The sequence below is a fragment of the Podarcis melisellensis genome (genome assembly GCF_964234715.1).
Source record: "Podarcis melisellensis genome assembly, chromosome: 5".
In the NCBI taxonomy this organism is placed as follows: domain Eukaryota; kingdom Metazoa; phylum Chordata; class Lepidosauria; order Squamata; family Lacertidae; genus Podarcis; species Podarcis melisellensis.
In genome coordinates this window covers 29,556,580-29,581,383 of record NC_138537.1, presented here as the reverse complement: position 1 = coordinate 29,581,383, position 24,804 = coordinate 29,556,580, and the positions used below count along the sequence as shown (strand labels likewise).

The window sequence follows — 24,804 nt, the reverse complement described above, 5'->3', positions numbered from 1 at the left end:
CAGAGATAGCTTGTACCTGTGTTCATTGTAACATGTGAAGAAGCCTTTTGCATTCTCTGCAATGCTATGCCTTGACTTGCTTGCTTGAGTCTTTGGAAGCTCTCTTCTCTGTCAACACAGTCTCTGCAGGATACCTGCTCACAGTGCATTGTTTTGTGGTTAGCACAGGCTGAATTATAGAACCTTAGTGGTAGGTGGAGAACTCTGCCTTGAATAGCAGGGATTTGGACTAGGTGGTTGGTGGGTCTATCCCCAGGACTCTGAATCAGTGAACAGAAACTAAATATTTCTTTAGAGAGATGAACTTTGCAGGAGGGCATAAAACTGCCCTGCTGTGTTTCAAATATCCCTGCTGTCAAATCGCACATTATACAGATATGCATTCCAAATAGGGGAGGTCTATTCGCTCATGCAGTGGGAGCAGGTGGTGGGAGGTTGTTTTGATGAGGTTAAAAAGCTCCTCCTACCTTTCCCCAAGCAGCAGCCTAATCTGCGTCAGCAGTAATTGTGAGCCTTGCACGGCTTTTTACAGTGAGGGTGAGTGCAAGCGATACATCAATATGAGGTATCAAACTGAGACTTAGATGTTCCCTCTAAGTGGCTGCTCATTTCCTGGAGCCATAACATGGGCTAAAGGTTAACTTGCCCATTCTCTGTGGAGGGACTTTTTTTTTTTTTTTGGAAAAAAATTCCTTTCTTTCTTTCTTTTTTTGAGTAGGAGGGGGAGAAGAATGGAGCAGTGCTGTGCCGTGCTGTGTCCTATCTAGAGAGCCTGAATTTGTGCAGGTCCCTCCCTCCTCCACTCCCCCCCCAAAAAAAACTGGATTATTTTGCTAATCAGACTTCAGTGCAGCGAAGATAAAAGGGGGAGAATCTGTTGCCTAGATAGGAAGCTTTAATGAGCAGCTGCGCCCCTGGGGACAGCAAGCTGAAGTCGAAGGCGGCTGCTTTCCGGTCTCTTGTCATTTCTTCACTTGCTTCTTCGCCTCCTTTTTCTCCAATGGGCCTAAGCAAACGGGAACTGTCCAGGGTGCTAGAATGCTGGCTGCTTTGATGCTGAACGCAAACGGATTGCAGAAAAAGAGGAGCTCCAGATTACTGCTCATTGCCGAAGGTAGGCTTGCTCTTTGTTTGAGAATCCCTGATTAATCAACAACAGCATCAACAGAGAGGGAGAGAGAGAGAGAGAGCCTGCCTGTAGTCACCAGGCGAGCGTGAGAGAGACTGTTTCAAACCTTCGCTGTCTAGGTGGCAATGAGAGAAAGGAGAGAGCATCTTTTTCTGTTGCAAGAAGCCATTTGGATAGGATGTTTTCTATCCCTCCTTGTCTTTTCTTTTGGTCTGCACAGCATCCACTCCAATGAGGCACCTTAGCCACCTCTCTGCCACTGCATATGCTGGTGTTGTAATCTTCTGTGTGGTGAAGTGGGCAGAAAAATTCCTCCCATTTCTTTCCTGCTGGACTTCAAATCAGGGTGCCGTTGATGCCCCCCTGAAACCTTTACTGTTCTTTCTCTCAATGTGGATTTAAGATGCCAGATCCCCTCTTTCCCCCCAGCCCCACTGCATTTTTGAAAGTCAAACTTTAAAAAGGCTATTTTAATCCCACGCCGAGAAGATCGCTCTTTTATTTTTAATGCAACACGCTGACTTCTAGAGATGCAGAATGCTACAATCTGGAAATGTTTGCCAAGAAGATCTCAAGCACTTTAATTGAAGAAAAACTGAGCCAATCTGCAAAATCTGTTTTTATGGTGCTGAAATATCTCTTCAGACTGCACTGAGATAAACCACAGGAAAGGGCTTTTACAGACAAAAGTCACCTTTAATTATTGCACTTAGCAGTCCCCCGAGGACTTTAATCTTGGTATGTACATGGTTTGTTTTGGTTTTTTTAAAAAAGAATCTCTAAGCATGCTAATGAAATACAGTGCTTATCTATATTTATATATCACTATATCACTTATCAGAGAGGCATATTGGCAGAAATGGAATGATTTACAACCCTGAAATATCTAAGCAAGAACTTTGTCTGTTTGGGGAGACATTAATCAAACCACAGCAAAACCAAATAATGCTGTAATGTATTTGGGATTATTTAATGTTCTTCTACACATTAGGTGCCTGATAAGAAGAACATTTGGTGTCTGGAGTTTTCATTTGTAAAGGCAACATTAAATTATTAAAAGGCTGCTAGCTATTTTTCTGACGTATTAATTGATATAATACCTAACAGCTGTGTTAGTTACTTATTAGGCATCCCACACCATTAATATTTCACAACATTTCAAATATGTTTCCCTTAGCCAAAAGATCTTCACTTTATCTTGCCCTCCCCACAATACACGCCTTGAAGAACATGGAAAACAATTTAGTTAAGCAGAAAGCAAATAAGTATTTCTCCTAAATTAAAAGACCTATTGTCCTGGTAATGTTGGGATAATCTTAATCTCCTAATTATAAGTAGTGCTGGCTGTTGGCTATCCAGTTACATGCTACTTGCTTGTTAGGAAATTGTGCATTTTGGGATCACAACACATATGTGAAGGACTTCTGGTTGACAAGTAAACAACAACAGTAGTACTCCACATTCTAGAGGCTTTGAGGAGTGCAATCACAAGGAAGGGGAGATCTATCCTTTGTGCACATTTATTCGGTTTGTAAAGCTCTTTATTTCTGACAAAGAGACATAATATAAACACACCTTCTTGAAAGCATTGTTTTATTTCAGGTATGCAATGCATTTTCCCCCTCATTCTTTTGAAGGAGCTCCTTTTAACCATTTGTGTTATTAAAAGAGAGGTCCTTTTACAGTTGGCATAATTCCCATTTACAGCAAGGGTAGCCAGCAACAGAATAGAAAGTTTCTGGATCAGCCTGGTTGAGTATGTCAGATGAGTTGATTCTTGCAAACTTTGCACTATGTGTAGCACTGCAGTCTGCCTTTGTGCTTTTGAAGAAGCCTAATGCTTTATTCCCTGTATGTGGGCCATGTGGAATTGGAAAACATTTCCTTTGAATGAATAAAAAAAATCAAGTCTGCTTAAAAATTAACAAGGCAGCAGGCAGACATGTATATGAGAGCTTCATTGACAATGTGCATCGCAAAGAAATAATTTGTCTTCTGAAAGCCATTTCATAAAAGACAGCAACTCTGAAGAAGTGGGGGTGGGAACCCAGTGTATAACATACCAGTGCCATTAGGTCTTTAACAGTGGTGCTGTAGTCAGCAGTCTGCCAGATATTGGATGTGGCCTAGCCTCTTTGCACTTACTGTCTTGTAAGCAATTCAAGAAGCACAGAATGAAAGCAGAGCCCAAACACTACAAGTGGTACTCCATATAACATCTGTGGTGAGAAGAGTGTACTTCAGATGAGCTAATTGTTATGTTGTAAAATGCAAGTGAACATTCAGAGAGAGGGATGGTATACTACTGGGGTATGTGCCCAACTCTTTTTTTAATTCTTCTGCCTATCTGAAAAGAAATCAGTTGGCACTTAAAAATGTGATACGTAGCTATTAAACTGATAGAAAATGTTTGTGGGTTTCTCATTATCTTTATTTTAGCAACTTGTTCCATTTGATGGTCCATATTTTATTTCTCCTGCAGCACAGCATTTTCTTACAGCTCAAATCACACATGCAAATTGCAGAGTGGGAAACACTTGCAATGCAAGCAATGCAGTAGCAGCTTCATGTGGCAAGCAGTATTCATTGTAAGGTTTCATTGTAAAAGAGCCAGGCTTCAGAAACACCAAAAATGAATGTTTGCAGTAGTGTGGTGAAAATTGACAGAACTTGTGTAGGGACCTGCTTTGCACAAATGAGTTGCATATTGCAAAGTGCATGTGTTCATTGAGTTTTAGGGTCAATCCAGATATTCAGTACCACCCCCTGGCACTGTAGCCTCTTCAGAACGCAGCCAAACTTGGAGGACCCTTTCACATACAGGAGCTCTGTTGCACACACTAATTTCGCATTCTTGAAAGGGCTTCCTTGTGCAGTTCAGTAGGTGGAACATCTCTGGGTTTCTATTCCTATGCATATGCAGAATTTTCCATTCCACTGAAATGGATGGGGAAGCCTACACACATTAGAACTTCATATTCATGCTGAGTCAAAGTCCAGCTCTCTTATCTAACTGTGTGCACATGGAACATCGGCCTTCTTTACATCCATCTGATCAGAAGATCTGCTAAAATCCCAATTATCTATATGACGAAGTAAGGGATGGGAAGACAAAATCCATCCTCTTGCTTTCCCTCTTTTCCAATGAGCAGGTCAAGCCAGGTATTGCTAATTATCTGGACAAAATCTCATTCATACTGCAGCCCACTGGAGGACAAAATCAGGGATGATGCACACAGAGCCTCTTAATGTAGCCCTAGCTGGATGGGGACATGTGACTTTATTTGCTTGAATGTTATGATGTATTCTGCTATTGTTTTTACTTTACTAGATTAACCTTCCCTCTGCCATATCAAGTCTGCACTTTAAAGAAGTCAGATACTTGATTCCCTCATTCCTGAATTGCAAACTCAATTAATAATTTATCCTCGTTTACAGAAATTGCATGAGAATGATTATAATGATATTTCAGTTAGTCATGAGAGTCCTTGGGTGGAATATTATTCATTGAGCTGATTCACCTTGCCATAAAGTGAACAAACTGGCAGGATCAGTAAAACTTAAAAATACATGTATTCTCTGGTACACTTCACTTCTTCCCTGCTGATAACTGATTGCAGGGGCGAAGGCATCTCCTACTATCCTGTGACTGATTCTTGACTCTAGCTGTGAGAAGAAGAGAAAGTAGTGGAAATTTTAAACCATGCTGTGCTTTATAGGCGGTGGTGACCTTCCTATTCTATAGACACTGTTGGCTGTCACTGTCATAAATGCTCCAGACCTTTCCCCAAATGATCAAACTCCAGGGAGGTTGTCTAAGCAGTGTAGTTATTCCTTATAGCCCATTCCTACATGTTCTGTGCCAAAGAGATGATCAGGCAACAATCAAATTTGGGTGAGAGGTGCCACCAAAACTGTAGCCGAAACAGAACTATTCAGAAACAAGAGGGGAGGTATCAATTTAAAAACCCCTAAGTATGCAGAACCCTCCCTCCAACAGCCCAAAAAAGGATTGGAATAGCTCAGCAATCTGAGAATGTAGAGTGACAGCCAGGAGAATAGCATGGTGGGGTGTGGGGTGGAGAGACTAGGCAGCTGGAACCCTGAACAGGAGCACTGCTTTTTGTAATGACAACATTTTGTTGCAGGTTCCTCTTGCATAAGCTAAGTACAAAGCCTACATAAGACCAAATACAACAGCGCACACACGCACATGCACAAACACACACACAACAATACATATAACATATAAAATTCAGAAACATCCAATAATATTTATATAGCAAGGACTCTTATAAACCCAGTCTACTGAAATGGATAAATTATTATTATAATTATTCATGATTAAAATATGTTATCGCTGTGTGTACACCATACTTTTAGAGGACATGAGAAGGATATTTTTTCCTCCAAAGAATCCTGGGAATGGCATTTTACCCTTCACAGAACTTCAATTCCCAGCACCCTGAAGCTAGTTCCCAGGACTCTTTGCCGGGAATGTGTGTTGAATGTATGACATGTATGCAGCCTAAATGGCAGCTGGGTAACCTAAGAAAACAAGGAATGAACCCTGGTTCACATTTCATGAAAAAGTGATAGATGAAGGTTCTGCATTGTTGATTGATTCATTATAGGTATAGACACAACTTGAGAAAAAATACATTAAAAACTCAATGATGTTCATGAAGCTCCAAGGGGCACCTGGTATTTATAACCAGTTCATTTGGAGCCTCATTTCTAAACACATTATGATTGGTTTTGTTATAGTTGATCCCCTTGATCCAATACTCTTTCCCTCAAACCGGTTCTAAGAGATCAGATAGCCCAACTCAAACTGATGTTCCTGGATTTTAGCTGATTTGGTCCCTATTAACATCTGCACGTATAGATCCAGTGTCTCCCCATTTTCATCCCTGGTGCAGGGCCAGAGAAAGTTCCTGTGAAATTCTGTATCATGGCAGAATTTTGAATTTTCATTTTTCATGTTGAGGTGTCACAATGAATTTCATCATTCCAGAAGGGGGGGGGAATGAACAAGTAGAAAAATAGACTCCCGTTACATTGTTAAACTATATCACCAGTTTAAATGCAATTTAGAGATCTCTCTGCATGAGTGGAAGGTCCTTCCTTAGTGTGGAGGAGTAGGCAAGGTCACCCTATCTGTAGTCTTCTATGTCATCCAACGGGCTACTCTAAACAGTCCGCCTACCCTTGTGGAATCAGTTTTTCAAAAGGAGCACAGGGGACTGAAGACAGGTGAAAACTGGAATAAACAAAACACTCTTTGTATGAGTAGAATTGCCTTCCACTTGTTCAGTGTATTATCTGGATCCAAGTCTTTGTCGATGCAAATTTTGAGAATGATGTGATATTAACTCATCAGAAAATTTGCTTCTAAGACAGTCATGAGCATCTGCAAGAATTTTTCAAGGGGTGTGAGCAAAGTAAATGACTGAAAGATGTGAGCAGGCTATTTCCACCATATCCAAACCTCATGTCTGTTGCACTTGCTTGAAGTTCATTCATACAGAGGTTGCACAATGTTTTTCCAGTGTTTAAACTCAAATACGATAATAAATGAATGTAATGAGAACTGCAAATAATCTTCACGTGGCAATGTCATTGTTAAGAGCCCTTTGGGGCCTATTAGGTTGGCTTTCAGTTCTTCCTTCTGAAACCCCAGCTTGCTTTTTTCTGCCCTGAAGAGTATTTAGAGGCTTGTGCATATGGCATGGGAAACCATTGGAGTAAAGATGATCCAATGAATCTGAATGCACGTATGGATCTAGTGCAAACACATCCCTGGCAGCCAAGATCCATCCATTAATCCGCCTGCAAAACCATGAAAAACAGTGTCAGACAAAATTAATGTGCCTAAGGTGACAACAAAAAAGCCATGCTTGCTCTAAATTTAGGTCTACTTCAAAAAGATCTGAAAAGCAAATTTTGAAATCCAAAGTAGGGCAGTGCAAAAAAGTGAGCAAGTCTTTGAGGTTGTCATTACTCTTCATCAGACTGAATGTTAAACAAGGTAATTTGTAGCCAGAAAGTCTGTATTTGTTCCCGGTGTTAAGATGAAGCATTGGAGGAGAAAGCAGACGGAAGTAGGTTATGCTCACCTAGTTGCTAGGAAGGTTTCATATTTCAGCTAGGACTCTCGGGATGAAAAGAAACACAGTGGCTGATCCCCCATTTTTTAAAATATAAAATTCAGCAGTCACTCAGATCTTTCTTCAGCTTTATGTAAAATGACATTGGAGAAAGTTGATCTTAAGCTAGTAAGCTAAAAATGATTTATCTGTATGGACTTCTTTTCCCTCTTTGTCAACCTACAGGAAGTATTTTCCTCCATTTATTATCTCCAACAAGATGATGAGTTCTAATCAGGAGGAAGTCACTTTGGGCACTTTCCTCCAGTATATTGAAGATATGGGCATGAAGGCCTATGATGGTTTGGTTATACAGAACGCATCTGACATTGCTCGAGAGAACGATCGGATGAGGAATGAAACGAACCTGGCTTACTTGAAAGAAAAGAATGAAAAACGTCGGAAACAAGAAGAAGCAATAAAACGGTAACTATCCGGTTTTGTTAAAAATCAGGGTTGATTGAGAAAGAGTAAACAGGTCCCTTCAAAATCTGAAATGTTGGTTACAGATTAAAAGATTGTCTCCACTAGTTGAGGGTTGACATGGCTATTTCAAGGAAGTGATGTTGGTTTTGGAGGTCAATGAGACTGGTAGCCTAATGGAACAGTGATAGCTCTGTTAGGATACAATGATGTTGTTGAAGCTAATATATAGTCCACTTCTCGGCAGATGGTCCAAGCTGTGTTACCCATCCCATTGCATGTCATGGAAGGAAAAGGGGAGCCTGTCTCTCAACGCACTGCCTTCAGGAGAGTGGCAGATGAGAACTTGCACATACACCATGGCTTAAAACAGGGGCCCACTTGACAATGCTTTCAGCTGCATGTATATAAAAAAGAGGGGATCCTTTGGCTATCTATGTCTAAGGGAGTTTGCAAAGACAAGGGTCACTTGTTCTGGCCAGAAATGTCACAAGGAGAACGTGGATTTCAAGCACTGGTTTGCATTATGGATTTCAGAGTTTGGCTGTTTGAATGTGGATGTGAGAACCACAAGTGCAGCCATGAATTTCCCCTGTAGCTTCCCATTCCACAGCTGAATGAAGCATGCCACTTTAAGACATAAACCATGGCTTGCCTCATGAGCTGCAATGGGGAACACAACAGAAAAGGCTTCAGCTTCTCCATACCATATATCTATATCAATAGCTATGTATCATCTATATCTGTATATCTCAACACACACACCCCTGCCAAATCAAATGAATATTGGATTACACTGGATGTATATTTCTTGGAAGAGAGGTGGAGAGAAGGTAGCATGTGGTTTCAATTGACCTTTATATGGTGCTTGTATTATGTGATGTTTTTCCTACTTATGTGGTCATATGCTACTGGTAGTCAGCTAGTGAATATTCTCAGAAGGACAAACAGTAGAATATGGTTGAAAATGTCATTGCTCCTGTCTATCCAGGAGCAAAGACGGGACCCAGGAAATGTTTCCCCAAAGTGTTTCTTCAGGGGGAGTGTGATCCCCATCTTGAATTGGCTGAACATCTCTTCCCAGTTTGGTCTTCCCTTCCACCATCAGTACTTACATCTTGTCTAGATTTGCCATAGATATCACTGGTTGAGAATTCTGAAGCTATGATATCCAAGTCCACTGAAAAGGAATCTTCTTTCAAAGATCAACCCAGATTTTTCATATCCAAGCTATACAATAATCTTATTCCGAAATTGTTTTGATAGAAGCAATTATATCCCCGGGCTGTAACTCATTGTATCAGAAACATGGAGATGATATGCAGATCATGCTAATTTTAGACTTAAATCAGCCACATCCCTCAGGCTTGTGACACATTTCCAAAATGGCCTTTAGTGCTGAAGACTTTGCCCATTTTTAAAAATACATATATATAGAAATTAATAATTGCAATTCTCACATTTACTGGGACTCCAGCTCAGGAAGAAATCTATTCTTTCTGAGCACATTGGAGAGATTCACTTGTTTTAATTATATTGAGGACATGTTTTTGAGTGCTTGATAGATTAGAAACAAAACAGTGAAACAGACTATCTATTAATCTCCAGACAGTGCTGTCTGGTGCACCAGTATCATTGTTCCTTATCCAGCAGCCGTGTGAGAGAAAATTAGAAACCTATTCTTTGGTCGCAGAGAAGAGGAAGAATCTTAGAGAAGGTTTCTGTAGCATTTAGTAGCATTCCACTTAGGAGAAGCAAAAGATATCTTCCCCTCCACATGCTTGTTGGACTCCTATATTTACATATGCATGCTCATCACTTGAGGACTACAGCATCAATAAAGATCTGCAACTGTGAAACAGACATCGCACCTCCACAAGTGCATGGGTGTTGTATCACCTCACTTCACTTGAAGTGCAGTGTTTCAATGGGGTAATTAACGCTCACACACTGTGAGTGCTGGCATTTACCGAGCGATGTCCATGCATATATGAATTAGCCTTCAATGGGGGAATTGAAAAGAGTGGCTTCCACAGATGGGTAGCAACTGGTTGGTGAGCTTAAAGAGATACAAGTGATTATTTGTGAGTTGGAGCCAAGCCCATGTTGACCTGATGAAGGCCAAGTAAGGTGGGAAAAATAATACGATTGCCTTCAGGTTCCAAGCGCAGATGAATGTTACTGATTTGCTAGATTCATCTCTGTCTGTTTTCCAACTGGAGTATGGTACTGAGGTGGTGCTTGCTTATAGCTGTGGTTGAGTGGAGTGCCTTGGCTAGGTCTGGAGCATCATCACATCTGAAGCAGCAAGACATTTGAAGGTGCTGGCCTGACACCTTTTGAGCTCTGCTGCAGGCAGCAAAAAACCTTGAGCCAACCCCACTCCAAAAAAATATGGAGACAATATTGCTGTTTTATATGGAGTTTTAGAAGGATAATATAGGACTTGGTACTTTTTCACAGACTGGCTCCTCTAATGCATTGGTTGGCAAACTAAGGCCTGGGGGCCAGATCCGGCCCAATCGCCTTCTAAATCCGGCCCACGGACGGTCCAGGAATCAGTGTGTTTTTACATGAGTAGAATGTGTGCTTTTATTTAAAATGCATCTCTGGGTTATTTGTGGGGTATAGAAATTTGTTCTCCCCCCCCCAAAAAAAATAATAGTCTGGCCTCCACAAGGTCTGAGGGACAGTGGATTGGCCCCCGCTCAAAAAGTTTGCTGACCCCTGCTCTAATGTGTCATCTTGGGGGGGGGGGAATACTGATTTTTTTAAAGAACAAAACCAGGAAGGCTAATACCAGTAGCCGTAGTTCTGGACAGTGATATGTATTACAGGGTGATCTATGAATAAATGTCTTGTATCTTAAACAGTTGTTAAAAAAAATAACTGTTAAAAACAGTTGTAAAAATATTCTAAGGCAATAAGAAGTATTACATACCTCTTGTGTAAAAAGAGGAAGAAAAATAAAAGACATTCACATCCATTGTATTGCACATTTTCCCCTGAAGTAAAATGGAAGTGAGAATGATGCTTTCATGAATAGCAGTGGCATTAAGAATGATTTTGGCAGGATGGTTAATAGTAACAAAACAAAACTCATACCTCATATATCTTTCCTAATAAGTGAGTCTTAAGCTATTCCTTCTGAGTGTACTGATAAAGTCTTTGTCTCTTACTGGATGGAGTCAGCTGATGAATTTCTGACCTAATTTTAGTATAGCAGTCAGCAATTGTGCAAAGAATACCAGGTTAATGCGGTGATTAAGAGAATGAGATGAAATGATGATACAAACGTTTAGTATGTCTGTGACTGTTTTGTGGCCGTTTTATTGTTAGTCTTTTCTTTTAAAAAAAATCATTTCAAAAACAATGTTATTTTAAAATATAACACAGCATTATTCACACGTTGATATTGTTAAAGCACAACACTGCTCATCACATTTCCTAGGAAGCATGGACCTACTTTCCTTATCATGGGTGGTCTGTGCATTCCTCTAGATGTCTATTGCCCACTCTTAAGAGATCACAGTACACCAATTGCTGGAGGGTTTACTTCTGGATACGAATGTCAGGGAAGCTCCATCAATTCATAGTGCTGTAGAACGGATGGATATTTTTGGTTTACCTGTAGGCACTCGTGGTTTTAGACCTTTGCCTGCCAGCCTTTTCATAGCTGAAGCAGACATTCCGATAATTTACGTTGCTTTGATTTTAATGTTTCCATGTTTATGCTCCCCTAGCATCATCATCTCATGAAATACTTTTTTAAATGCATGTTAGTAAAACCGTGATGGGGAAACTCAGGCTCAGGGACCACCTTCCACCTTCCAGGTGCCTCTGTCTAGCCCTCAGTACTCTTCACAGGCCACACCCCTCACTGCTCCTGCCTTGTGCCCCATATGTTTTTGCCTGGCTGACATATGTCCTTGATCTCTGATAATGCCCCATTCTTGTCTGAATGGAGGACAGAAAGGGTTGTGTGTGGAAACTACTCTACTCTACGAACATAACATTTACATCCATTGCTCTGCCTACTTTTGCCTCACCCACCACTGACATGAGGTCACCAGAAGGTTAGCCAGAAGTGAATGTAGTAAGCAGGCTGAAAAGGGTTCCCCATCCCTTCTGAAAAATATCCCCACTCTAATATAGCTTTCAAAAGGGATGCAGATGGCGCTGTGGGTTAAACCACAGAGCCTAGGGCTTGCCGATCAGAAGGTTGGTGGTTTGAATCTCCACGATGGCGTGAGCTCCCATTGCTTGGTCCCCGCTCCTGCCAACCTAGCAGTTCGAAAGCACGCCAAAGTGCAAGTAGATAAATAGGTACCGCTCCAGCGGGAAGGTAAACAGTGTTTCTGTGTGCCACTCTGGTTCGCCAGAAGCAGCTTAGTCATGCTGGCCACATGACCCAGAAGCTGTATGCCGGTTCCCTTGGCCAATAAAGCGAGATGAGTGCCACAACCCCAGAGTTGTCTGCGACTGGACCTAATGGTCAGGGGTCCCTTTACCTTAAAATAGCTTATATATTAGGATCATTTAATACTGCTATTGGCAATAACAATGAAATCTGAATGAGCTTATTGAGAATGTGTTGTATGGCTACAGTGGCTAACATTGTTTTTGGCAAGATTGGCATAATTCAAGCCCGCTCCAATACACACTCTTTTATGTATTTATTTATTGCATCAGAAGGTGAGGTTGTTTTCTTGTATCTCCATAGAGAAAAGGGCAAGAGGTTTAGGGTGCAATCCTATGGTCTTGGGACAGCATCCTTGGGTGCTGTGGATTTTGAGCAGGTAGAGCGGCAGGTCTGCTCATGAAGGTCTCCTAGTTGCAGCCAGAGTTAAATCCATGGCCATGATAAGAATACAGAAAGAGTCCTGATGATCAGGCCAAAGACCCATCCAATCCAGAATTCTGTCCTCACAGTGGACAACCAAATGTCCGCAAGCAGGACCTCTGATTCCCAGCAACCGCTAATCTTTTCATTCACTCCCACTGAGCACCTTCCAATCCCAATGCACTTAATGGTGAAAGTCTTGCACATCGTCATTTAGATGCAGCTGCAGCACGCTTTGGTCCAGCCTTAGTCCCATTCCGAGCACTGAAGTGCCACTGCATGCGGCTTTGTTTTGCTCATTCCCGGGAATAAGTAGACAGATGTTGCAAAGGAGGAGGAGCATGTCTGCTGCTTCCATTCTGTGCCAGAGCTAACAGAAATGGGCCAGCCAGGCAAGAGCAGAGCTAAGCTCTTGTAAAGAACAAGTAATTGTAATGAACAGCTGTCATCTCAACCCCTCATGATCTATGGCAAGCCACACACTGAAGACTAACCCTTCAGCAAATGTAAGCACATTTATTTATTTTTTGCTTTCCTTTAAGAAAACAACTCTCTTTCATATTCTTTTATGTGTGCATTTATGTTTAGCTTAGCTAGAGAGCTGAATCTAAAGCAGAAAAAGGGATGTGGGAGGGGGAGAGTGTGTGTGAAAGGGACAGACAGACAGACAGACAGACAGACAGACAGACATAAGAAGGATCTTGCAGTGCAATCCTATGCTTGTTTACTTTGAAGTAAGTCAAATTGTGTTCAATGGGGCTTACTCAAGGAGAAGTGTAAATAGGCTTTCAGCCCCAGCGTGGGCTGAGTACCTTTGACATCTTACACGGCTGCATGTGCAGCAAGACTTGATTTATTGCTGATACAAATTTTGTCTTAGCTGACAAAATACAATGCAATATTGGATTGGCATCTCTCTCCTAAATGTATCTGCTTGGAAATGTGTGTCATTGACTTCAAGGAAGTCTTCCATAGAGACAAAGCCCAGAATTCTGCAAATGGCCACATTGAAGGGTTTGACAATTATTAATTCATCAAAGATCATAATGTCATTTGATTGCAATAATGTGGTAGTGTCGAGAAGACAGCACGATGTTGGCTACCCCTGCCATAGGCCAATAAAACAAAATAGAAAGGCACAGACTACTTTTATATTTTTGAAATTGCTACTGGCTAAGATTGTGCTCAGTGAACTTCATGCTTCAAATATGCTATGGGATTCATGCTTTGTCAATGACAACATGCTGTAGGTCAGTCCTCCAGGAAAACTATCCAACCCTGTGATCTGCCACAGTGGAAAATGTGTTTGGATGGCTTGCAATGACTGCTGCAAGAGTGCAATGTCATAACCTGTGGCTTTCATCTGGTGCTGCAAACAAAGGCTGGATATGAAGCTGGCTTGGTGTTATTGTGCTGGGAACAACCAGTGACCAGGTCAAACCAAATGTGTAGCATATAAAAGAAAGGAGGTATGATGATGATGATGATGATGATGATGATGATGATGATGATGCAAGGATCAGGGATGATTTCTCAACATCTCCAATGTGCTCATTTCCAATATTAGTTGAGGGTAAGCTTCGATAATGGACTTGGAGGCAGCAAGCATCAGAGTAGGATTTCCTGCTTCTTATCAGTGCAAGGTAGATGAACCCAGTAATGAGTAGCCAAAGTTTCAAGGTGTTAAGGTAATCTAAACACTTGGATAGTAAAAAGCTGGGTATCACTGACAAAGGCAGATATTTATCTGGGTCAAGATTATGTGGGTCAATGTCTTATTTAGTTGTTGCATTAATAAACATATGCTTCACATGCAACGTGATGCCGTTTCCCAGGACTGAATAATAGCCAACTCTAATCAAAGGATTTGTGCCTATGGAAGGATGGAATCATGACGCAAATAGAGCTGCTTTTTTCATGATCTTTCTGGATAGTTGACATAGTGACTCCACTGCGTGCAAAGTAAATACTGTAATGTACATGCCATTATCTCATGACCTTGCTATAGACAGGTTAATGTGGAGAAGGTGCCATCTACAGCTTTGCTACCCATTGTCAATGAAATGGTTTCATTAGAGATGCCCTCCAAATGCATTACGGCGTATTTATAAATAATTGAGGTGAACTAGATAACAAATCCGCCTTTCCAAAAGCTTTCTATGCATATGGCTCCCCATATGTAAGACAAAGCGAATGGTAATGGCAAGAGAAATTTCATCCCAATTATCATTTTTGAGCATAAGAAGGGATCACACACAAAAAAACCATTTAGAAGGACCATTCAGAAGCCTGACTCTGTGTTATTCCTTACAATTTTGAAACATCTGTTTTATAAACAGTGTGACAGAAGCTGGGTGTCATCCCCACTCTGCTGAATGGTAGTATGATACCAGGGGGTTCCAGGCAGTCACCTAGCGTTTGTGCTCTTTTGGAGAATAGAAGATGCTGTGGGGAGTGTCGTAGCTTTAAGAAAGATGATTTGTTCACATGTGTACACCTTCAGCCTGCATGGAGGGAGTCTGGATCTTAAAGGTAAATGTAAAGGGACCCCTGAACCTTAAGTCCAGTCATCGACGACTCCGGGGTTGCAGCACTCATCTCACTCTGTAGGCTGAGGAAGCCGGCGTTTGTTTGCAGACAGCTTCCGGGTCGTGTGGCCAGCATGACTAAGCCGCTTCTGGTGAACCAGAGCAGTGCACGGAAATGCCTTTTACCTTCCTGCCAGAGCGGTACCTATTTATCTACTTGCACTTTGATGTGATTTTGAACTGCTAGGTTGGCAGGAGCAGGGACTGAGCAATAGGAGCTCACCCTGTCGCGGGGATTCGAACCACTGACCTTCGGATCAGCAACTCCTAGGCTCTGTGGTTTAGCCTACAGCACCACCCACGTCCCTTACAGCATGTTGATTTCAAGTGTGGCTTGTTCCACACAGCAGTACAGTACAGTGGTACCTCGGGTTACATACGCTTCAGGTTACATACGCTTCAGGTTACAGACTCTGCTAACCCAGAAATATTACCTCGAGTTAAGAACTTTGCTTCAGGATGAGAACAGAAATCGTGCTCTGGCGGCGCGGAAGCAGGAGGCCCCATTAGCTAAAGTGGTGCTTCAGGTTAAGAACAGTTTCAGGATAAGAACGGACCTCCAGAACGAATTAAGTACTTAACCAGAGGTACCACTGTACTGGGGTCAAAGATGGATCTCAGTCTTTCTTCTCCCCTTCTTTTTCCCAGCACACCTTCCTCTAAAGACTCTGTTTTTCTGTCACTTCAAACACACACCCCATCACCATGGCAATCTCTGTGTGCCCAGGCCCAAGATTCTTCTTAGATGGACCATCAACACCTTTTGTCAAGTTAATGTCTCTATCCCAGGTGAGACCCTATCTTGGAAAGGAAGTTTAGCTTGTACTTTTCTTCTGGCCTGCCATCTTCCCTTCAATACTCCCAATAATCAAAATCCTACCATTTATTAATTTCTAAAATTTAAGCTCCCCACCCCAATCTATATCAAGATATCTATTGAAAGAGTAACCTAGATGACCAAGGAGGCTAGCATGCCCAGAAGGAGGGTTCTAACTGAGTCTGATGTACCAGTTTTGTATGTGCAGGGTTTTGTTTTTATTTTCCGTATGGAGCAACAACCATATATTCTGCCCTTGCACCTCCTGTCTGAAGGACAGCCCCTAGACAAATTCATCCTGTGATCTTGCCAGCCATGCATTTTACATCATCTAGTCCAGAAAGCTGATAGCCTGATATTTTCCTTTAATACTCCTAAAGCAGAAATGACCTGGTTGAAACTTTGCCGCTATCCTAGTACCTTTGTATAGAACAATGTAATTAACACGGAGACATGGGCATTGCAAAATGTTCTTCATCTTTCAGTCAGTGTCTAAAAATACACCATAGTTCCAGGGTCAATAGATGTTATTGCTACCTGTTATGAATCACTTTTTGGCCATAGTCCAGTCCTTCAGTGGGTTGATGCTGACATTACTACATGCAGCCTGGCTAAGCTTCTTAGGAGATTGAAGAGGTTGAACAGGGTAGATAGAACTTTGCTGAGCTGATGCACAAAAAGGAGGGGCATATATGGACAGGACTCAGCCAAGTGGGGTCCTAATCAAAGTACCGTCTTGCATGTCTAGCTTCAGGGAATTGACCTTTGTAAATTCTGATGAGAACTGACTTGATTCTTACCACCCAGACAAATGTGTGGAGGAGTGGGATGCAGTTCTCCCTCTCAAATTTTGTGATGCAGTTCACAATGTACCAGAATATATATAAAAATATTTTTATGCATATAAAATATGCACTGAGGATAAAATGTGACAGAAGCGCATATTTTGCAAGAAAGAACATTAAAATATATCTTCAAATACAAAACAAAATATACAGGCAACAGATGAAAGGAAACCAAGAAACCAAAAAAAGTGATCAGATAATTAAATCACCATAAAAGCCTACTGAAAGGAGTAGGGTCTAAAATCAGCTTTCTATCTGTGGTGAATAGGGCTGTTATACACCTGGATTTTCCCAGACATTACTGGGATTTCAAAGGAAAAAATGACATCTGGGGGGAATTTCTGGCAGGCGACAGTCCTGGATCTTAGGCAAGTCAATTTAAAAAAATTAGTCAACAATTTTTGGGGTATCCTGGTTTTTACTTTTTGAAATATGGCAACCCTAGTGGTGAATCTTGTAAATTTTACAAGCAAAGTAACCATCTGATTGCTCCATCATGTGGCCAAATTATCCTTAGTTGCTACAGGACAGAATATTATTCAGATAACCAATCTATCTTGAATCCAGCTGTCATGTGTAATGAATTTAATGTACAAACATTGGCCTCCCAGTGACAAGAGACTGTGCTTAAAGCAGGAAGGAGGGTTTTTGAAAGAGGGAATTGAAAACAGACACCAAACATTTTAGTGTTACAAAACATCTAGGTTCCAGGGTGTGCAGGATAATGTGAACGGAGGGATTTGGGGTCCTTTATTCTTAAAAAGCTTTTTAAAGGATAGCAAACATTTCCTAATCCTACACAAATATTTTACCAAAGTAGTTCCCCCACCCCTTCTGAAACACTTAGATGAAATTTAATGGACACAGCCCTTTCTGAAACATACACATTATTAGAAATTATGCCTGCACTTTAATGGACTATTGCAATTTATAATGTTTCTAGATCTTTCTAAAACAGAAAAGCTACTATATACATATACCAGAGAAGCTTTATTATCTATTAAATTAAGTACATTCCCAGAAGGAATTAAATTTTATTGACAGACTCAGACTGAAGAAAGAATCTTGACTGCTGACCAATTACATTCTGAGTTCACTAAAGGGGTTGAATCTCATTAATAAAGGAATACTCTGAGCAAAATGGCACCATCCATTTGTTGCGTGCATCAGCAAAGCCTGCACTGGTTAGTTTTCTGTGCTGAATGTTGATCTTCTGCCTTCAGAAATGCCATAGTGGTTCTCGACAAACACTTTCATTACTCGTGACTTGTACTGTAAAGGTTAGGGGAAAGGGTGACATTACCCAAGGGAATGATATTAATGAAAAGGACAGGTGCAAAGGACTATGAACTTCCACAGTCCTCAGAATCTGCCTGCAGTGACACCAATCCACGAATATACTTCACAACAACAATGAAATTGGTTGCTAATATTTTCTATAGCTGGCAGAACATATTTCAAACACACGCATGCAAATTTGGGGAAAAGTGCAATATTGAGGTGTTGTGGATTTGTGTTTGTTTTTAGCAAAATGTAAACCAGGGACGGGACACAGGTGGCGCTGTGGGTTAAAGCCTCAGCGCCTAGGACTTGCTGATCGAAAGGTCGGCGGTTCGAATCCCCGCGGCGGGGTGCGCTCCCGTCGCTCGGTCCCAGCGCCTGCCAACCTAGCAGTTCGAAAGCACCTCCGGGTGCAAGTAGATAAATAGGGACCGCTTACCAGCGGGAAGGTAAACGGCGTTTCCGTGTGCAGCTCTGGCTCGCCAGAGCAGCGATGTCACGCTGGCCACGTGACCCGGAAGTGTCTCCGGACAGCGCTGGCCCCTGGCCTCTTAAGTGAGATGGGCGCACAACCCTAGAGTCTGTCAAGACTGGCCCGTACGGGCAGGGGTACCTTTACTTTAAACCAGGGATGTGGAACTTCAGGCCCAGGGCCCAAAATTAGCTATCCAGGTCTTTGAATGAATTGATTGATTACAGTCACAGACGAGAAATTATCCAGGTCTTTGTATCTGAACTTTGGGACTCTCCCCAAGCCACGCTTCCTTTCCAGTCACCATTCCCTTGGCCAGGCCACATGCCTCACCAGCCCTGCCTTCTGCCTTCTTCAAATGCTTTTGCCTGGTTGGATATAATGCCTTTTGCTTGCATGGATGGAGGTGGGTGGGTGGGTGAACTTCTGATTTTTGTATGTCTGGAATGTAGCCTACAAAACAAAGGTAAGAATCTCATTGCTCTATCCACTTTTCTACTCTAGCCCCATCCACTATTAGAGTGCGGCCCCTGGAAAGCCGCTTTGTTACTTACCTGTTTTCCCTCAGTGTGTACATGTTTTAACAAAACTTCATTTAAAACTTTGTTTTTTTAAAAAAGTCACCCAGGAGGCAATGTGGCCCACAGGCTAGAAAAGGTTGCCACCCTGATGCATGTATTTATTTTATGGAACACTTTAGTTCCAAGGTTTGGTGTTCGTAACTTTACAGAAAAGGCAGCGTTGATTCTCTTGTATGAAATACGGTCTTAATTCTAAGTGCCTCAAAGAGCTTGAATAAATTCATAGAGATGTTGCAAACCAGACCAACATCTAATGGGTTGTATCCAAAGTAGTGTTAAGTAACTTATTCAATCAGTGAAAGGACATCCTTGTGCAATGGAAACAGCACTTCCACATACCTCCAAAATCTGTTCTGGGTTCCCCCTGCCCCCCCCACAATGCTCTGAATGTGGGGAGGGTGTGGGGTGAACACATGGGAAAGAGAAGAAAGTTCTGCTGTGTAAGTGTAAATCCTTGCCCAATAGCTAAATGGAGCTTCCATGTTTAACAGCATACTACCAAGATTACTTGAACTACACAGGAGAGTCTCCATGTCCTACTGTCTCTCTAGAGCAGACCCTCCAAGTATCCCTATTTTCCAGGGTTGTCCCTGATTTAGAGAAGCTGTCTCAATTTCTGATTTGATAACTTAATGTCCCACTTTCCTTAGGATGTCCCTATTTTCATTGGAGAAATTTTGGAGGGTGTGCTAGATGGTTAGGGCAAACTAGGAGGCAGAAAAGAAAGACTTGGATTTTTTTGCAGAGCTATCTTATTCCAGTTATAGGTAAGCTGATGAAAGCATCTGTCTCAGGAGCAAGGTGAAATTGTGGACTGGAGAGCCAAGCTGAGGTCAATTCTAGAAGCAGAGGAGGAGGAAAGTGCAAGGAGAGATGCATTTAGCAAGGCTCAAAGGCTTGAGGAGCCTGCAGAAGGAGCACAAAGGCTAAGGAGCAAAGCAGGAATAGGGAGGGACAAAGCAAGAGTCTGCTTGTGCCCATGTGCAGATGTCTGGCCCCTGGCAGCAGAGAAAAGGCAAACCAGACCAACCATGAATAAAAAGAGGCCATAATGTTATTGATTACCAGCAACTAAGTAGGGTTGGCTAGGCTTAGGGTAAGATGAGTAATCAGACCCACCCCACTTTCTGTCTCACTCTTGGCCCTAGCCCAACAGCTAGAACATCCATAGGAACTGCCAGCCAGGCAAGCTGGACTATTCCCACTGCCTCACAAGGGACTCACAATGCAGTGAACTGTGAGCTGAAATCTGCAAACAGAAAGTGGAAGTTTGAACAGACATTGATCATTTTAGTAAAGGTAAAGAGACCCCTGACCATTAGGTCCAGTCGTGGCCGACTCTGGGGTTGCGGTGCTCATCTCGCTTTATTGGCCGAGGGAGCTGGCGTACAGCTTCCGGGTCATGTGGCCCGCATGACTAAGCCGCTTCTGGCGAGCCAGAGCAGCGCACGGAAATGCCATTTACCTTCCCACCGGAGCGGTACCTATTTATCTACTTGTACTTTGACGTGCTTTCGAACTGCTAGGTTGGCAGGAGCAGGGACCGAGCAATGGGAGCTCACCCCGTCGCAGGGATTCAAACAGTTGACCTTCTGATCAGCAAGTCCTAGGCTCTGTGGTTTAACCTACAGCACCACCCGCGTCCCTCAGTGGCCATTTTAGGCATGTCCAAATGATGCACAATTGTTGACCTGAAAGAAGGAAGAATGGGGGGGGGATGGGGCATAATGAGGCCAGAGTGGGGTGGAACAGGGCTGGGCATGCTTATACGCACTCAGTCAACGTGTGCGGGGGCCAGGAACATAACCCCCATGCGAAATGGCTGTTGCCTGTGTAGGGAAATGGGAGTGACTGGTTGTACAGATTAAAAAAACAGTCAAACTTTGGCAGTTTAAGAGATCTAGTCCTGGACTAGGGGAACTTTGCTCTGATTCAGCAGTCAGTTCACACATTCTTAAAAAGCACTTGCAGAATGGGGCCAGATCTACCAGTTTAGTTTAGTTTTCATTTTTGCGCAACTTAAATCAACAGGGAAACTCTGTTTTAATTTCCTTCGTGTAAGGTGCATTGTAGCTGGATGAAACATTCTTGTGGGTTGAAATTGCAAATTTCAATACGAAAGCTGAACATTGTGAAAATTTGGTTCACAAATAAAACTTTAGTGGTAAATTCACATATAGAAACATTATATGTTGCCTGTCCCCTTTTGGCATATTGGACTTTTTGATTATAAAGGGATTATTTCCTTCCCATCCACACCAAAGCTGACAAATAACTCTGCTAGTACTTGAACCAGGGCTAGTCAACATACTGCTCTCCAGCTATTGGACTACAACTCTCATCAGCCCAGCCAGCAGGGTCAGTGTCAGGGATGCTGAGTTGGTAGTCCATCAATGTCTTGAAGGGACCATATTTGCTGCCCCTGAACTAAGCAGACCTATCTCAAGCTATCAGCAGTGCCCTGCCATATCAGATTACAGAGTTTTAATATGAATATTTTCAATAGTTTGTAGAAATATTTCAGTATCCTGGTAATCCAATCAAACAAGCTATCATCTAACTGAGATTATACTTGCCTATCCATATATAGATATATATCTTATTGCAAATGCCTCAGATAAAAATTCTGTCCTAAAGTTCATCTTTTTACTGAAATCCAACATCTGCCAGGGGGTATTTACCTGTCGGTAGACAGGTAGTTGTCTGAAGTGATATGAAAATATTAATGTTGCTCCCCACCCCCACTTTTTTTTTTTAACTGGATTACCTTTCCATATGATTGGACTGGCAAACCATAGATTGTAAAAGTGGCGTAAGAAAGAACTGTAAAATGTATTACTTCACAAAGTGGCCTTTTCCATCAAATGCTTTTCTGTTCTAATTTGACTTGAGATCCCAAGTGAAGTAATTTGAAAGTGTCAACGCAATTCCCTCTGGAAACTTGCCATCAGATTAAAAATAATCTAATTTTAAAATTTAGCGTCGAGAGTGATTTTCTCCGCTGAATCTATTAACAAAGGCAGGATCATTTGTGTCACACACATGAGTAAGGCATATTGAGTCAAGGAAGGTGCTAATTGCTCGTGAGTAGTGCTCTCTTAGCAGCTAGAGGACAGGACATCCTCCCTCCAATGAATCATCTACCCGTTGCAGAGGAATTGTGCAGGTGGGAAGGTGACATGCAGCTTTTTTCATGTTGCTTGACCATAGAATCATAGATTTGTAGAGTTGGAAGGGACACCAACGGTCATCTAGACCAACTCCCTGCAATGCAAAGGTGACTGGCCCAAAGTAAAAGTTGCAAATCTTTTCCCAAAAGTGTTCCTTGCTCTGAATATTTCCCTGTAATGATTCTGAACTTTTTGGCTGCCTAGTGCAGCGGTTCTCAACCTGTGGGTCCCCAGAGGTTGTTGGGCTACAACTCCCATCATCCCTGAGCTCTGGCTTTGCTAGCTAGGGGTGATGGGAGTTGTAGTTCAACAACATCCGGGGACCCACAGGTTGAGAAAGGCTGCCCTAGTGGGATGGAGCATTTTCATTGGGCACAGCTACAATTCAGGGTGCCACAGGTCCAGGGCTTTGAAAGCTACACATCCCACAATGTTCATAATTCTGAGCTGCTGCTTAATTTGCTGAAGAATTTGCACTGGTAATGAAAAAGCTTCAACTCCTCCAAATATTACAATTCTCATTCAAGCTGATATCTTGATAACAGCAAATTAGAAATACATTTAATAAATAAAACAAAGCTAATATGTAGCATACAAAGGTTCTGTAGCATATGAGTAGAAAGAACTTCCACTTGTACAGGGTGGTGACTGTGGGTTTTGCTGTTCTCGCTACCCACTGAGGTACCCCCCAAAAGCTGAGTGTGGGGGTCACCTTGATGATTATAACGATGATGATATTAATAATAATATATTATTTATACCCTGCCCATCTGGCTGGGTTTCCCCAGCCACTCTGGGCGGCACCTGACAGAAAATTAAAAATAGAATCAAACATTAAAAACTTCCCTAAACCTCTAGAGCAGCCTTCCTCAACCTTGGCCCTCCAGATATTTTGAGACTACAATTCCCATCATCCCTGACCACTGGTCCTGCTAGCTAGGGATCATGGGAGTTGTAGGCCAAAAACATCTAGAGGGCCGAGGTTGAGGAAGCCTGCTCTAGAGCAGCATGGAGGCTGTAGTCAATAGGGAGGAAAGGTGACAATTGTGGGAGCTCTGCTTGCACAAAACCCCTTGGGATATAAGCCATGGGGTCTTTTTCAGTGCTGGCTGAATTCTGACAATTCAACAAAACCAGGTTGTACAGAAGGGTCAGAAAACACGATAGACTCACTCCCTGACTTTGCAAACTGGCACGGCCTAAATCTTTGAAAGTGTGGAAGCAGACATTTGTACACAGAATCAGACAAGTAGGGATGTAGAAGGCAACTCTGATGCTCCAATTTCATAAACAGAGTCACTGTTGTTTATGAAAGATACCTGTATTATGCATTGGGGGAAGGGCAATGCGCATGCTTTGTTAGTTTTTTTAAACACACACACACACACACACACACGTGGAAGATAATTCACTACAATGTACCATTGAGGTGGTCCTGAAGCTTCATGAATCTGCAGGTATCTTTGAAATTGCCGCTGTGTAAAACACAGATGGCATTGGATGACACATGTGACCTTTGGCAGAAATGAGATGATGCCAACCCTCCATTTAAAAATATTGACAGTTACATGGTGTGCAGCAAATTAATATCATTTAATCCTTTCCTTCTAGTAGATTATATAGGACATCTCTCCCCAGTAGATTCTGTGCTAGCTGAGGGCACTTTCATTTATTAAGTTGAGATCACATGTTTGGAGCCATTAAGCAAATTGCTAAGTACAGCCTTTCCTTGAATGCCAGGGCAAGTGTAGTATTTCATACCTTCAGTTAAAACCACATTGTAATTTAATTTCTGAAACGTACTTTTAATTGAATATTTGCAGGAAATGGGAATATCAGAGGATGTATGTTGAGCATTGCAGTGGGTTGTTCAAAAATAGAGTGCTTTAAAGGGAGCAAACCTATTGCACTATTTGATGCAAATGTTGTTTTCTTCATCCAAATGTTATTCCAGAATAGTAAGGAGCACTGCGTGCAAATGCTAATGGCAGAAACTATGGCTCTGGAGTAATTCATTTCCTATATTTAGCCTTATTCACCAGGTAGCCCAGTAGGGACAACATCAACACTGATTATTGCCCTTAAGTTGTTGCTGTTCTTAAAAGAGGAAGGCTATAAATCCATTTTATAGGTTTTATAGCAAGGATGCGGAACCTGTGGTGTCCTTCAGGTGTTATTATCCCATCAGCTGAGCCTGATAGGAGTCACACAACATCTGGAACCCCACAGGTTGACCATCCTTGATTTGCATATATGGAATATTATAGAAAAGCAAACTAAATGAGTTAAAACTCCACTTCCCAAACTCCACTTCCCTCCCATGGAATCCAGTCAACATCAGGAGTTCGGATTTGTATCTCTCTCTTATTGGTATCCAGGCACTCTGGAGGAAATTGATTTTCTAGATCCATTTCAATTGGGGTTTAGGCCTAGTTTTGGCAAAGAAACTGCTTTGGTTGCCCAGTATGATGACCTCCATCAGGAGAGTCATTGAGAAATATGTCCC

The 24,804-nt window shown here is 42.0% G+C and overlaps 1 protein-coding gene across 5 annotated transcripts in view; it reads left to right on the top strand.

Annotated features, from left to right (window-relative positions):
• Positions 1-503: 503 nt before the first annotated feature.
• Positions 504-24,804, top strand: part of NYAP2 (neuronal tyrosine-phosphorylated phosphoinositide-3-kinase adaptor 2) — a 143,188-nt gene continuing 118,887 nt past the window's right edge. For 4 of the 5 annotated variants that reach the window (XM_081910390.1, XM_081910388.1, XM_081910389.1 and 1 more), the window contains exons 1-2: positions 504-1,867; positions 7,465-7,704. In XM_081910390.1, the coding sequence (XP_081766516.1) occupies positions 7,499-7,704 (206 nt within the window). In that variant the 5' untranslated portion in view covers positions 504-1,867; positions 7,465-7,498. The remainder of the gene's footprint in view (positions 1,868-7,464; positions 7,705-24,804) is intronic. The other variant, XM_081910387.1, reaches the window with a different exon arrangement.